We start from the raw sequence: 16,154 nt of genomic DNA on the forward strand, positions 1-16,154 counted from the left end.
TTGGGTGCAAGGTAGGAACTGGATTAGTGCCTACCTGCCTGGTTGAGGTAATAAACCCATAATAATATTCACATACTCACCCTCATTCTGTCTTAAGCATGTAATTTAAAGTCACTAGTTACCCTAACCCCGCATGTCTTTGCAATGTGGAAGAAAATTATAAAGAAAAACAAACATTTATAGCTTATAACATTTATAATGTATGTGGTCGGCCTTGTTAAACAATTAAATTTTTTTCTCACTATCAGCTGCAGCATGTGCCAAGATTTGTACCACAGTTCATGCCCAGAAGTAAGGAACGTTCAGTTAGCCTGGATGTTACTGTCACTTGTCCCAGTCTGGTAACGCCAAATGTAAAAGTCACTAATCTATTTAGTCCATCCCCTAAATGACCCCACTCTAGGATAGCATTTGAAATGTTGAACAAGTCAGAAGAGAATATACGCTGAATGTATTCCTACTTTAAATATTTACTACAGTTAGAATAGTGTATTTATAACATTGGTTAAAGATTTTCAGTTTCCTAAAATAAAAAGCCAGTCAGTCATTTTGCATACAGCTTACCTAAACACACAGTATTTAAAGGAAGAATGTTTATTGTCAGTTATTGCAGTCATTTTCTAGACTGGCTATACTGTGTAAACATTAATTTAGGATATGATGTTGAGAAGTAGACATTTGTTCTACCAAAAGTTGAACTGAACACATTTGTTTGCCCTGATATATGTGACTTTTTCACTACTGTAATTAATTTTGTGTTCAGATTGAAACACAGAAAGTGTCTCTTCCCTACATTTTAATCAAAATCTGCTCTTCCTGAATAACCTTTCACCTGCTGTTTCCAGCAGTCTGTAAAGTTCATTGTGCACCTGAAGGCTTTTTGTTCATTTAAGACACATTCTGCGTTGGTGGTTATAATATATTATTGTGCTGATCTGATGCTCTTTTTGTGTTGCTGCTGTTTAAGTAAGGCATTTGTACCTTTTTAACAATGAAAACTTTCCTTAGCCCTTGTGAGGCTGATTGTGACTTTCTTTGTATCAACTTCCATCTAAAGCAAGCACATCTCTTGTCTATAGAGTTTTTTGTTTGCCATTTCAAGTCCATTAATAATATTAGTAGTACCAGCATGGATGCCATTACTGTATATGGTCAGGGCTCAGTACAGAACTGGAGTAATGGTCCCCTTCTTACCCTCAGCCTCATAACATATTAACCATTTAACAACACCATTACAAACATGGATTTTACAGACATTGTCAAATTTGCTGTTACCTCTCCATGGAAAAAGAAGAACCCACAATTGTCTCTAAAATAACTTAAAACTGACAAAACTAATTGGTATCCATCATTGTGTTTTCTGTTTTTAACAAAAATCAGACTTTGCTTTGCAGTTTAGATTCAACAGAATATTTCAAATAATTAACATAAATGAAAATAGCATGGACAAAATGATTGGACCCTTAACGTAATACTTTGTTGCACAATCTTTAGAGGCAATCACTGCAAACAAGTGATTCCTGGAACTCTCAGTGTGACATCTGCACCCGTCAACAGGTAGTTCGGCCCACTCTCCTCAAGTAAACTGCTCCAGCTGTGTCAGGTTTGAAGGGTACCTTTTCCAGACTGCATGTTTTAGTTTGTTCCATATGTGTTTAGTACGATTCAAATCAGGGCTCATAGAAGGCCATTTCAGAATTATCTAATGTTTGGCTCTTAGCCATTTTTGGGTGCTTTTAGCTGTGTGTTACTGTTGGAGGATTCGTGACATGTGACTGAGACAGAGCTTTTTGACACTGGGCAGTATGTTTTACTCCAGAATGTCTTGATAGTCTTGAGGTTTCATTGTTTCTTGCACAGACTCAAGGAACCCCCATGCCAGATGCAGTAACGCAGCCCAAAAACATAATCAAACCTCCTTCCGACCATTCTGGAGTCAATTTTCCTTATTGTGGTCATGTCCAGGGAGGTTGGCTACAGTCCGGTAGACCATCTTAATCATATTTGAAATTTTCACAGAAACATCAAGTTACTTGGAGATGGTCTTTTATAACCTCTGCCTTTAACATGCCTATCTATAATTTTCTTTCTGATTTCCTCAGACAACTATCTCCTTTGTTTTCTATTTGGACCGTATTGAGTGTGGGACACAGTGATACGAGGCAGCAGTGGACCACTTTTCTCCATTTAAATTTAGAATTCCTGAAGCCTACTTAAAAACTTGTAATCTCGGGCCACCTTAAATTCTCTCGCACCTCCTCATCAGCATCTTTTGTTTCGTAAATGTGTCGATCAGCACTGGCAGTAGGCAGCCTACTATCCCCTCCCCTACAGATGCAGCTTTAGTCGTACACAAACTTCTCCCAGCTCAAGTCTGTTTATCTGGGTGTGAGGTGCCTTGAATTGTACAGGGTAAATAATATGTCATGTGTGGTCCATGTCTACAATGATCAGGCTTCCTGTGTTTGTTTGACATAGGAAGGCTGACAAAGTACACTTGTTTTGTTATATCTATGTCTTTTATGAAAGTGTTTGATATTTGCACTTCAGCCTTCACATATTATACACTTCTCATCAGCATCTGGCAAATTATTAGTAGAACATGAAAAAAAGTTTCTGTTTTAGTTATGTGTTCAATATTTCCTGTCATCTTACATTTACACACATCGTATACACATTGTAGACATGAAACACACATGAAATATATCTGTTCCAGGGCACCTTACTCCCAGATAAACATGATTTGAGCTCTGAGAACTTTTTGTCCTTTCTGCTGCGGTGGGGGAATGCGATAGCAGGCTGCTTGCTGATTGTGCTGATCAACACATTTACAAAACAAAAGATGCTGACAGAGAGGTGTGAAGGAGTTTAAGGTTGGGCAGGAATAAAAGATTTTTCGTAGCCTTCAGGGATTCTAGTGTTAAATAGGCTGAATAACTGAGTGCACCAATGGAGACATATAATTAAAGATAACAGCTAGTTTGAAAAATTTGAAAAATCCATCTAATCCAATTATTTATGATCACTATGGGTATCAACAAATGTATCCAGACCATTTTAGGACAATTTTATAGAATAAGCAATAATTTATCCCTTTTCACACTTACTTTCTTTACTTGATGACATCAAAGAGATGCATAGGAAAACTGCTTTTCATTTTATCACTTTTCATGAGGCATACCGCACTTTTTCAATAAAGCTGTAAGGGCACCAACAAATTTTTCCACATCTGTATAACAATACAACCCAAATGCAAGACATTATCAACACATATGACATAGCATTTCAACTCAAATGCAAAATTATATATTTTTTTGCATTTCAAGCCAAATCCAAAAGATGATCAGCTCGTGTTTAGTACCATTGAAAACCAAATGCAACAAAATTATCATTTTAACAGCATGTAAAACAAATATTGGAAATTACAGGTACTGCACTTAATAACTGCACTTAAGGTACTGCACTTAATTCTGTTTAATCAACGTCCAAACTTTCACAGTTGCAAATTCATTAATCGCCCTGCAGTGGGCTGGCGCACCCTGCCCAGGGTTTGTTTCCTGCCTTGTGCCCTGTGTTGGCTGGGATTGGCTCCAGCAGACCCCCGTGACCCTGTAGTTAGGATATAGAGGGTTGAATAATGGATGGATGGAAATTCATTAATTGCATCCACAAAACTCACATTATGTGCAAGTTCCCATTTATTAGACAGGATTGCAAGACTGTTCAGACTTTCTTGTTACATCATTCAGTAATTTCTCGTGGATTTTAGACTGCTGTTTTTAAACAGCCACTGTGGAATACATGAAATCTGGCTGAAATGACTACTGCTTTGGAGCACTAGAAGCAGAAGGCTGATTTTAATTATGCCCCTCTTAATCAAGTCTTTATACATTTCCGCCTTCTGTAGCCATGTAGCTGTCCACTCATGCCGATATTGATATTGATGGTGCAATTACAAAAGCAATGCATTTCTGCACAGAACCTCCTAGGGTCCACACCCAGCGTTATACCGTTACCCTCACCCTCTTGAGATAACACTGCATCCATGTGTTAGAAATTTCATCATTCAAGCTACACAATTTACTTTATCCTTAAAGTAAAATAGTGTGTCCAATCCAGGGCTGGTTGGTACTTTATAGCAGATGAGGCCACAATAGGCTTCATCCTTGCAAAACCCTGAATTAGAATAGATCTATGTTCTGGCTAAAATGGACATGTGTCTGTGGACATGTTTGGGAGTGGACTCGATTAAGTAAAAGTTACATTCTGCCTTTATGCCCAAAGATTCCAACATCCAGTGACCTTGACCAGGGAGAAGTTATCATCGTAACAACAGATAAACAGTCACTTTAGAATCTAAAAGTGGCCTCACCAAGCAGTTATAAAAAAAGTTCTCTTTTATGGTTATTAACCTTGTTATGTGAAATAAGGCATTTGAAGTGTACTTCAACATGTGAACTCAACCATTTGAATACTTTCATCAAGAAATCCCTGTTTTCCCAACATCTCTGTTTTCCATGAAAGAATGTCCACTGCTTTTTATTTTTCTTATAATCTCTTGGTACCCACCGCTGAAAACAATTTGTGAACATTTGTACTTTAAGTTCTGGTAAAATAATGTTAAAAAATGTGGCTGGGTTCTGACTCTTAAACAACATTTCATTTTTTTTTTATATTATCAGTCAGTCTTGCAGGTCAATATTCAAAATAGCATCAGTAGCATTAGGTGCATGATGAAGATCAAACAAGTGCCACTTGCAACCATATAATAAGCCTACAGCAACCACAGATCAGCATCACACAAAAACAAAACAATATGTACACTATAGTGGCTTTGGCTCATTATGCTGAATGCTGCAAATGTTTGATAAATTAAACCAGACGTATGTAGCACAATTTGGTTGCCTAGTTGCTGCTCATTTTCTCCTCAATGTGTTTTCTATAGTGGCCACTCATGGACTTGTAGCATAAAAATCAAGATAATAAGTTTGAAATTACATGGTTGTTAGTTTAGTTCTTAACCAGCAAAACCTCCTAGATAATACTGGACAGGGAGACAGTCAATCGCAGATATTGACGCACACACACACACGCATATACCAAGTGCTAACTTAGCATTACAACCCACCTAACCTGCATGTCTTGGGTGTGTTGGAGGACCTGGAACATGTGCCCTTGGTCTCCCTACTACATCACCATACCACCCATATGGTAGTTGTTGACTTACAACAGCGGTTCTCAAACTGTGGAGGGGCTCGCTGAAGCTGCATAAGTGGGGCATTGAATAAATGAACAAGACATCAAAATACATTTTTTACATTTTTATTTCAAATTTAAATTTGCAAGCATATAATCGCATTATAACTAAAATTAAAATAAAAATTTTCTAAGGCATAGATCTAATGACTAATATGTGCCTACTTTAAAGTACACAGACTGTCCAGATTTGGTTTTAGATAGACACTCTGAGCTCCTTTACTATTTGAAGTTTGTTTCTATGACGAGTGGCGCCGCTACTGCTGCTTTTATAGTTAAGACTCGTATTTTCAATCCAGAAAGTTTGAGACGTATCGGTATCTGTCACGAACATTCGGGTAACAGTAGATCAGGTGATAACGCGGCGCGACTGCACCACAAGATATACACTCTGAGCTCCTTTTCTATTTGAAGTTTGTTTGTATGACAAGTGGCGCCACTACTGCTGCTTTTATAGTTAAGTATTTTCAATCCATAAAGTTTGAGACGTATCGGTATCTGTCGCAAACATTCGGGTAACAGTAGATCAGGTGATAATGCAGCATGACTGCACCACATTGGCAGCGTAGCCAATATTGCCAAATTGAGTTAAATAATTTACTGCGTATTGGGTCATTTTCATGATACAACTAACAGCGGTATAATATTTGTTGGACGAAAATACGTTTGTCTCGCGCAGATTGACTTCATCGGTGTCCTCGTTCACGAGATTTTTAAAAGTGAAAACATATTTAATCGTTTCTTTACATAAACAATAATTAAATAAGAATAAATAATTTATTCTTTGTTTTTGGGATTAGAATTACTACCAAAAACCACACAAGGCATTTTAACAGTTATTAAACCACTTTCCAAAAAAATAAATTGCAAATATTTCATCAAAGTTAGCCGAACACATGCCAATCTTATGGAAGTAAAAATGATAGGATACCGCAACAATGCACAAGTATCATACCTTTGTTAGTTGTATCATGGGTTATTCTCTTCTATCTTATATTATGCAGGGGACGAAGAATTATTCCAGGTAGAAAAGAGGGGGTGCGAAATACGAATTTTTGAGAACCGCTGACTTACGATATATGCATCTTACGACCATTCGACTAATGACTACTCCCGTGTCTCTGGAGCAAAAGGCAGTTTTTGACATACCAGCTACGTATAACGTGACTCAGTCATCTCGAAGAAGTCAAAGTAAAATGAAGGGCAGTGATCTAATGCCAAATGAAGAACTTCAGTGAGGGTCCTCATAATAACATGAGACAGCAGTGCATTAAAAATGGAAAAATGGTACTTGCAAGTATAGCAGAAAGCAGAGATAAGTTTTGCAGGCTGCCATAAGTGTCTTACTGCAGGAACTGGGAAAGAGATCATAACTAGAAGTGAAGAGAGCAGATGAGACTAGACTTCTGCATGGGATGCTTTTTCTGGGAAAACGTAATCTATGCATATAAAAGGCAAAGCGCTCACTGACTCATCACTAATTCTCCCACTTTCCATATGGATGGGAAGCTGAAATTTTGCGTGCTCATTCCTTGCAGTTGCAGTGTACTTACAAAATGTCCTATTGCAACACCCAAGGTTGGGGAAACAGGTGTACCCCCTAAACTGTATATATAGATAGGGGAAACTCCTCACTATTGTACTGTACTTACAAATTAAGTATGTTTCATTTCATGCCGTACCCCGTAGCAAACCTTCGAAAATAATGTCTTCTTTTTGGTGGTTCTCACCATTATGCCGTAAGGATCTTTTGAAACTCTCTCCTTTTGGTGGTTTCATTCCTTATTTCCATTAACGGAGGATTTATTTCACAGCAGAGATGCACAAGGGCCGCCCCTGGTTCCCCTTCCGTTTTCTGCATGGCCGCTGACCGCGCACCTACCACGTGGTTGGCTCCCTGCCTATATACATTAACGACATCCTGCGCTCATGTGCCTCCTCGCTCACTTCCTTACTTTCCTCAGCTGTTCGTCATGCTCACTGCTGCCTTCTTCTTAACTCCACCGCTTCAAGGGTGGAAGGACTGCTCATTCTTCTTCCAGGCTACCTCTAAACCTCACCCATACTGATTCCAATTCAAACGTCTCCAATTTCCATTGTCTGCTTCGCTATGACAATAAATAAGTCACAGGGCCAGACTCTAAAAAAGGTTGCCATTGATTTGACACATTTGATTTCTTCTCACATGGCCAATTGTGCATGCTCAAGAGTAAGCTCAGCAGACAGCTTGGTCATTTTACAGCCCAAGGACAGAACTCCAAACGTCATTTACAAAGAGATCCTTACATCTTAAAAATGTGCATTTCTCATACACAGCATTTATGATCATAAATCATCAAATTCACTCGCAATACTTAAATAAGCCTACGACAATTACATTGACAATCATGTTAAGTTATTTTAAAAATGTTTCCTTTTCTTTTTCATAACTTCTTTAACACACTACTTCTCTGCTGCAAAGCGCGGGTATTTTGCAAGTACTAGAAAGAAAGGATTAAATGAATTGGTTATACCAAGACCAGGGTAGATTAAAACAGGTAGAATGAGGATACCCAAGTGTACTATACTATCAGTGAGAAGTGACTCCAGGGATTGCACTGGCCAGCGTAGTCTTTTTATAGTTGCAGTGTACAATACATGAACATTACTTCATTGACTTACTGAACGTACATATTCAATTATGAAATGCATTGCAGGAACCAATCCTGGGGTGAGATACCAGGCCATCTTAGGGCACATAAATCCACACACACACTAATTAAGGTCCACTGTAAAATTACAAAAATACTCAATCCACATATTTGTGATCTGGGAGGAAAATTGACTAACAGGGGAAAAAAATGCAAAGTCCAGGAAGATTGTGCTGGTATTTAAACCCCTGTCACTGTAGAAATAATGTAGTCTTAGTAACTTCTTGACTACCATGCAATTACTGTACATACAGTATATTCCATATGCAGCGTGCCCACTATAGAAACCCAAGTGGGCAGACTGTGTGCCACTAACACTGGACACAAAGGATGGTGTACTTTTGTTTGTGTTCTCCACTATGTTTCCCCAGGCCCAAAACATTGCAACTATTTTTATTTTCATTTGAGTGCGTGAGGACTTACAGATGTATGCACAAAGTTTGTTCTCAAATGTCTAAAACATTTTTCCACTTCCCTCTAATTCTTGACTACCTGCTCAACTTTCTTTTCAATGAACACTTGGTTCTTTCCTTGCTAACCCCTGCTTCTGGTAGGGAGAAGATATTCCAACTTTAAGCTAAGCTTGACTTTTGAATATTTCCCAAAGTCCCTTGAAGGGTCTTAAATTAGCAAAGCACTCCTTCTTTGGACTAAACAGTTTCTTGCTTCCACTTAAAGAACCAAATGCTTCTTATTGCCCATTGTTGCCATGTATAAAGGACAAGCAAGGCACATTATACAAGTGGGACTACTCTACCCTAGCATCCCCCAGCTACACAGGAGATATCGACTAGTTAAAAAGTTCCTTGCCTCAAAGAAGTCCCTGACCTCACTCTCCCTTTTCTTAGGTGCGGGATTGACTTAAATCATGTGGACGAAGGTTCAAACAAATAGCAGGCAGACACCAATTCTAATAAGCAGAATCTTTTATTTCTGACTTCTTGGTGAGCAGAGTGGCTTTTCCTTACAGAGAGAAAATGCAAGGAAGGCCCCCGACAAGGGGGGTTCAGCTGCATTTATAACAAAATCTTCAAAGAAAATGGTTAGAAAAAAAATAAATCAGTTTCACGCCAAGGCCACAGAGCATCCTTTAGAAACATTTGTTGATTACAACAGAAAACATAAATTCTAGTCTTATATTTGGAATGAATCTTATCAGAAAACCTGTCATAGCCACTGTTGAAACAGCTGGGAAGAGTCAAAAACTGCATTCCACACCAGCAGCTCTACCCTAATAAGCACACTTATTTTTATCTGTTATAATAATACCAAGGCATACAGAGAACATGCAGCTTTTCATACAGAAGCTAGCAATAGATTTTAACTTCCATTCCACAATCATCTGCTGCACCTACAATATGATGTTGACCACAATTCTTAGTGACAGATTTCTACATTTTGTCTTTTAGTTTATTACTTCATATGGGGACTGTAATCTCCTCTTAGAACTTTGCCACTGTCCTCGGGGTTGATCATGCCATTACAGAGTTCTATTTATTTTTATTACCTCAAAACCATCATGTATTTTGGGATTGCAAATGGAGACAAAAACTGTGGACATACTTGCTTTTTCCCCACATGTGTACCTCCTCTTTGCTTGTGGGCCTGCAGCTACAGCGGCTTACTGTACATCAGGCTTTGAGGAGAAGAGCTCCACTTAATTATTTTTATAGGGCCGTTTCTAAAGTTGAGGAAATCTTCCAATTGATTCATAATTTGACATAGAATAGAATGAAGACCCTTGTATTCATTATATTACAGGTAATGCTAAGAGTTAGAAGAATTTCCTGCCTCTTCTAGAAGCAAGACTTCTGTCTCAGCTTGTGGTTGAGCTCATTTATAAACTGAGGGGAGTTGCTCTTGTTTTTTACATTAGGGTGGCACGATTGACACCTTTGGGGCTTGGAACCTCTGCACATTTGGTTTTCCTCTTCTATACACCTGTGACGATGTGGGTTCTGGCTCAACGCTCCTTTGGCTGTTTGGGAACCCTTGAACCCAACACCGTCGATAATGTTACCGAGTGAGCTAGTCAATGGAGGCAAATAATTCCAGCAAGGGGAAGGTATACAAAAAGTGCAACAGTGCTTTTATTAAAAATCGACAAAACAAAAACAGTGTTCCATAAATAGTGCAGTACTCTCCAAGTTCTTCAATAAATAAAATAATCCATTAAATGAAAACGAGGAGTAAAACCAATAAATAGAAAAAACAATCCTTTAAAACCAGAGGTTAAAATCTTCTTGTGGAAGCAGTCTTTAAAACAACAACAAACAAATCCGGTGCATCATTTGTTAGCGTCTCACCTGCTAATCCCGTTTGGGCCAAACAGCAGGCAAGACGCTCTCTGCAGCTGCCCTCCTGAAACACACGCATGAGACTGGAGACCTCCCGATCCCTGGCTCGGTATGGCACTCATCCCAGTCCCGAGACTTGATTACCCCAATAGCCAGGACGCTCATATTGGGGACTCCACCACCAAGCCTCCCGACTTCCGCTGCCTTTCCACGGCCTTCTGCGGCGCGTCGCTTTCCTCTAGGCACTCCCGCTACCTGCTCACTCAGCGGGAGCAACCTCAACTCAAACGTCTAGGTGTTGGCCTAACACCCAGCTTCCATACAGCTGCCCACGCTCGATCGCGCGCTCACCACATACACGCACCGCGTGTCTGTCTCTCTCCGGCACCGCCTGCTTCCACACTCGCTCCCTGTAACCTCCGTCCTCTCTTTTCTTTCCTTTCCTTTCCTTTCCTTTCCTTTTTCTCTCCGATCGTTTTTTTACTCCCCCCCTAAAACCGACTCGCGCTTCTTTTTAAAATGACGAGGGCCACAGCAGCTGCAGCATTAGCCGCGGGACAATCATGAATGTGGGCAGTTCCTCACCTGTGCACTAGGTGAGAAACGCCCACACCCTACGGATCGTCCGCGGCCCACTATGGCTAACGTCCCTCGCTAAGCCGCGAGCACAATGATTATTTATTTAAAAATGGCCTTTACTCAACGAGCTGTGGACCCATAACACCACATTACCCAATAGCAGATTCTCAACAATGAGTCCGAGCTATTGAAATGGCAGTGTGCATGCGTCTGTGGTTTATGACTGAATTTTCTGCTTGCACAAACAGAGGTGCGATGGTCTGAGCAAACCTTTATCACACATGTCACTGTTACAAAATATTTATTAAGCAAAAAATGAGATCTGTCTCTATGATATTGTAAAAAAATTAAAAACCAAAACATTTGAACTCTGTTAGCTGATAGCTCCAGCTATCAAAATGATTAACCTAATTCCAGAATGTACTTAAATGTTAACACCATGCATACATTCTGCTTAAAAAAATAAAGTACTGTACTAATTTTTGCTACAAATACAAAAAGTAAATAAACTTAAAAAAAGTTTTGTATTATTTAAATATTGTTCACAGTAATTGTGCATTTCTTTGTAATTTCAAAGTTTTGAATATGTTAATGTAGGTAACAGTCAGTCAGTCAGTCATTGTCCAACCCGCTATATCCTAACACAGGGTCACGGGGGTCTGCTGGAGCCAATCCCCACCAGCACAGGGTGCAAGGGAGGAACAAATCCCGGGCAGGGCACACACACACACCAAGCTACACTCTAGGGACAATTTAGGATCGCCAATGCACCTAACCTGTATGTCTTTGAACATTTAGTTTATATTGTAAGTTTGTATTATAAATTATTTGATTTTTGACTAAATATATAGCAGTATGGTTGTTGGGAGCATGTGCTGTACCCACCTCACACCGAACCGCATGGATTGGCACCTGAGTGCGGTGGGTGACAACTCGGCACCACATCTGAGCAGCGTAAAGTTTTTGCAGTTGAAGGTGTGCTGATTCTGCCACCAAACCCCAAGTTTTCCCTGTAAGTTGGAGGACCTGCTTGTAGGTTAACATCATACCCAGGACAAAGCAATTGCAGGTTAAGGGCCCAACAGAGTAGAGTCACTTGTGGCATTTTTACAGGATTTGAATCGGCAACTGTCAGATTACCAGTGCAGCTCCCCAGCCTCAAATCCACTCCTCTGCCCTAGTATAGTTCTGACTCTAAAAAATATATTTTTTTTATGGTTCCTTTTTATGATGCCGACCTCAGCCAATAGGTCAAAACTCCATTCGAGGCTCTGTATTTGATTAAAAAAACTTATCTATGCTATATTACTTTTTGTTTTACTTACCCTTTTCTTTATCTTCTTTCTCATTTAAGGAGCTCGCACCTTTAGAGTGATTGAGAACTGCAACGAGACAACTGTGGGCAACACTACAGTGCAATCTCTGACTTCGAAATACACCACAGTGTTAATTCCTTCTCTGTACCTCATTGTTTTCATTTTTGGATTGCCTGCCAACATCTTGGCTCTATGGATCCTAGTAAGAAAAACCAAAAGGATGCCATCGACCACTTTACTGGTCAGTCTGACAGTTGCTGACATCCTTCTGATCCTGATGCTGCCATTTAAGATTATTTATCACTTCTCAGGGAACAACTGGATCTTTGGAGAATACATGTGCCGGCTGGTCACTGCTTCTTTTTATGGAAACATGTATGCTTCAATTCTTTGTCTAACGTGCATCAGCATTGACAGATATATTGCCCTTGTCCATCCATTTGCATCTAAAGTTTTCAGAAGCCAGAAAATGGCCGGCTATGTCTGCCTTGTGCTGTGGGTCGCTGTGATTGGTTCTGTGATCCCATTTTGTATAATTACACAGACCCACAGTATCACCAATATAAAGATCACCACTTGTCATGATGCTTTAAAGAATAATGAAAAAGTATTCTTGCTTCCTTACTTCATAAGCATCTTTGTTGTGGGATTTGTTCTGCCCTTGTGTATTATGTTGTTTTGTTATGGTTCAGTTCTCCAAACTTTAATCAGGAATCAAAAAAAATACTTATTTGCAGCCAAGGTTACAGCTTTAGTGCTGGTGGTGTTTATTGTGTGTTTTGCCCCCAGCAACATTATTCTTATCCTTCACTATTCAGAAAAGAGTGAACATGAAAACAGTGACCATTTGTACTATATTTATATGCTTAGCCTGGCTATCAGCTCCTTCAACAGCTGCCTTGACCCTTTTATTTATTACTACGTATCAGAGGAGTTCAGATCCCGGGTTAGATCTGCTTTCAAGTGTACCAAAAAGTCATACAAGATATCAGACCAAGCTACCAGCTCATCACAATTAAAGTCTAAAGGAACCATAGTGTCCTCTTTAGATACAGGCAAGCGACTCCCAGCTTGAAGATGTTAGTGCTAAGGTGAGGAGCTGACTGCATTTGTAAAATGATTGTGTGCATATTTGATAGCTGATGGATGCTGATACAAACAGATGTCCTGCAGATGAAGCAAGAAGTTGGTCAACTACTGGAGTCTTCAGTGTGTAAAGAAGGATAAAAATGACAGTTTTGGAAGATGCAACAATAATATACATAAAAATAAAAAATGAAATATGGACTGAAATGTTAATTTATTAGTACTTGTAAGAAAGAGAGAAGCTCAAGAGGAAGGACAGCCCCTAACTTATCTGAATGAAGGATCTCATCTAAACACAATTTATTCAACATTCAGCTTATGGTTAATTTCATTTGTGCATTTATTTACACAGCAACCTACAGTGCTGCAGAAGCGTTCTTTTAATGTATATTTTAAAAGAATAACCTATTGGATGAGAGCATTATGAGGAGAGATGGTGAGTAAAACAACAATATACATTAAAATAAAAAATGGAATATGGACTGAAATATAAATTTTTTAGTACTTGTAAGAAAGAGAGAAGCTCAAGAGGAAGGACAGCCAAAACAATAGCAATTCTCACCAGTTAGCAGTTAATTTACTTTATGATCAAATACAGGAAATAAAAAGTAAGTGTGAAACTAAATTGCTATCTTCAGCTTACCATGCTGTTCAGCTTTTTATATTTCCTCCCAGTCTACTGAGGAAACAAAAAAGGATTATATGTGTCACTAGCAGGCTCATGCAAAGGTCTATCATTAGTGTTTATGTGGTGATTTATTTAGCTGCTGTTTTGTATGCCCATGTTACAGAGGTGAAAAGGTAACACTGTATTTATTGGCAATGTGATGCTAAAAAAGGAGAAATGAAAATGTTGTCATGTCAATTTGACCTTTAGGATAGCCTAAAGAAGAAGTGTTATCTAGATTTACAGTCTAGAGTTACTCATTTTTAAATGCTTTGTTATTATTCTATGTTTTATTGCAAAGTCAAATTCAATATTGTCAAAAAATAGAAAGCTAGATAAAGGAAGATAACTGTTAAGCTTTCGATAAGTTATTTTGTACCTGCTTATGCCGATAGTCATTCGAAGGGACTTTAAATTAAGAGAAATAAATGCAGAAAAGGGTGAATTTACTGAGTATTACAGCAGAGACAAGATGAGTGACTGTCATGTTACACTCTTTTATCATAGCCACTGCAAATTAACATCTGAACAGCTTTTATTTTCTGTTTCATCTCTATATTTCTATTACTTTTGATTGGTTCATACTATAAAATAAAACAGATTTAATGGAACGAAGATAGACTGGAACATAATGTACTTTTGCAGTATTTATATATGAAAGGCTCTATAAATAGGAACCTAGATTTAGTGAAATGGGTGCCTAGAAGATATGGAGATAGTGGCATACGAGTACAGGTTAGTAGATGTTAATTCCAAAAAAAAAAGGGCTGACAAGTTTTAAAGAAACACACAGTGTAATACCAAGGGCAAGAAAATTAATCAGATAACAAATCTGAAAGTCTTGAGCAAAGACCATAAACCTAAGATTATAAAGAAAAAACCTTTAGACTACAAATGTAGACAGAACAAAACAAAATAAGTCAATGTGACCTGTAAGTAATTGAGGTTGCCTGGCAATGGCAAATGGAAAGGAAATGCAATGGCCGTGGTGAGTGGCATACCATACCATAGTGTTGGTGATAATGCAGTTGGAGGATATGGAATTACCAGGAGGATATGGAATTACCAACACCTGCTTTAAGTTGTTATTTCCTCAAAAGGTTCAATTGTATGTTTCAGTGTTTGCTTACGCACACAGTTTGATGTGATTAGAATGGTTTTCAAGTAACATACTTAATTAAAAAAAATCGTAAGGTTTAATGTCAGTGTTAAAATGTTTCGTATGAATTGTTTACTGTTGCTGTTTTTTATTAAACGTGTATTAATAAAAATTTAAATTAATAAACCAATTTTTGGTAGTCAAGAACTTTTTTTTCACAAATTTAAAAATTCATACTTTTATTGTGTAAACAGGAAAGCTGGACAAGGTGAGGTATTGTAATTAGAACACTCTAGACCAACCAGGTTTTTCAAAGAAATATCAGGCGTTCTAATTGACAATATTCTGGGCATAGTAAATTCGTCATTAGATACGGGGGTCTTTCCAGACTGTCTTAAGACTGCTGTAGTTAAACCCCTGCTCAAGAAACATAATCTTGACCCCTCTGCCTTTGAAAATTTTAGACCCATTTCTAACCTGCCCTTCTTAAGTAAAATTTTAGAGAAGGCAGTCATTATGCAGTTAAATGACCACCTAAATAAACATGCTATTCTTGATACATTTCAGTCAGGCTTCAGAACAAATCACAGTACAGAAACTGCACTTGTTAAAGTAGTAAATGACTTGCGGGTAAATGCAGACAGAGGCCGTTTATCTGTTCTCATCCTCTTAGATCTGAGTGCTGCATTTGACACCATTGATCATAATATTCTTAGAAATCGCCTTAGTCAATGGGTGGGCCTCTCTGGCAGTGTCTTAAATTGGTTTGAATCCTACCTGGCAGGGAGAAAATTCTTTGTGAGTTGTGGTAATCAAATCTCAAAGACACATGATATCCGATATGGTGTTCCACAAGGCTCTATCCTGGGTCCGCTGTTATTCTCAATCTATATGCTTCCGTTAGGTCAGATTATCTCAGGTTACAACGTGAGCTACCACAGCTATGCTGATGACACACAGCTGTACTTATCTATAGCACCTGATGACTCCGACTCTTTCGATACACTAACACAATGTCTTACTGGTATTTCTGAATGGATGAATAGTAATTTTCTCAAACTAAATAAAGAGAAAACTGAAATTTTGGTAATTGGCAATAATGGATTCAGCGAGGTTATCAGAAATAAACTTAATGCACTAGGATTAGTAGTTAAGACGGAAGTA

The 16,154-nt window shown here is 38.5% G+C and overlaps 1 protein-coding gene across 2 annotated transcripts in view; it reads left to right on the forward strand.

The window, feature by feature from the left end:
• si:ch211-132p1.2 (proteinase-activated receptor 3) overlaps positions 1–15,180 on the forward strand; it is a 28,606-nt gene extending 13,426 nt beyond the window's left edge. For both annotated transcript variants that reach the window (XM_039775425.1, XM_039775426.1), the window contains one exon: positions 12,177–15,180. In XM_039775425.1, coding sequence (XP_039631359.1) covers positions 12,177–13,213 — 1,037 coding nt within the window. In that variant the 3' untranslated portion in view covers positions 13,214–15,180. The remainder of the gene's footprint in view (positions 1–12,176) is intronic.
• Positions 15,181–16,154: the final 974 nt, after the last annotated feature.

The sequence above is a fragment of the Polypterus senegalus genome, chromosome 13 (assembly GCF_016835505.1).
Source record: "Polypterus senegalus isolate Bchr_013 chromosome 13, ASM1683550v1, whole genome shotgun sequence".
NCBI lineage: Eukaryota > Metazoa > Chordata > Cladistia > Polypteriformes > Polypteridae > Polypterus > Polypterus senegalus.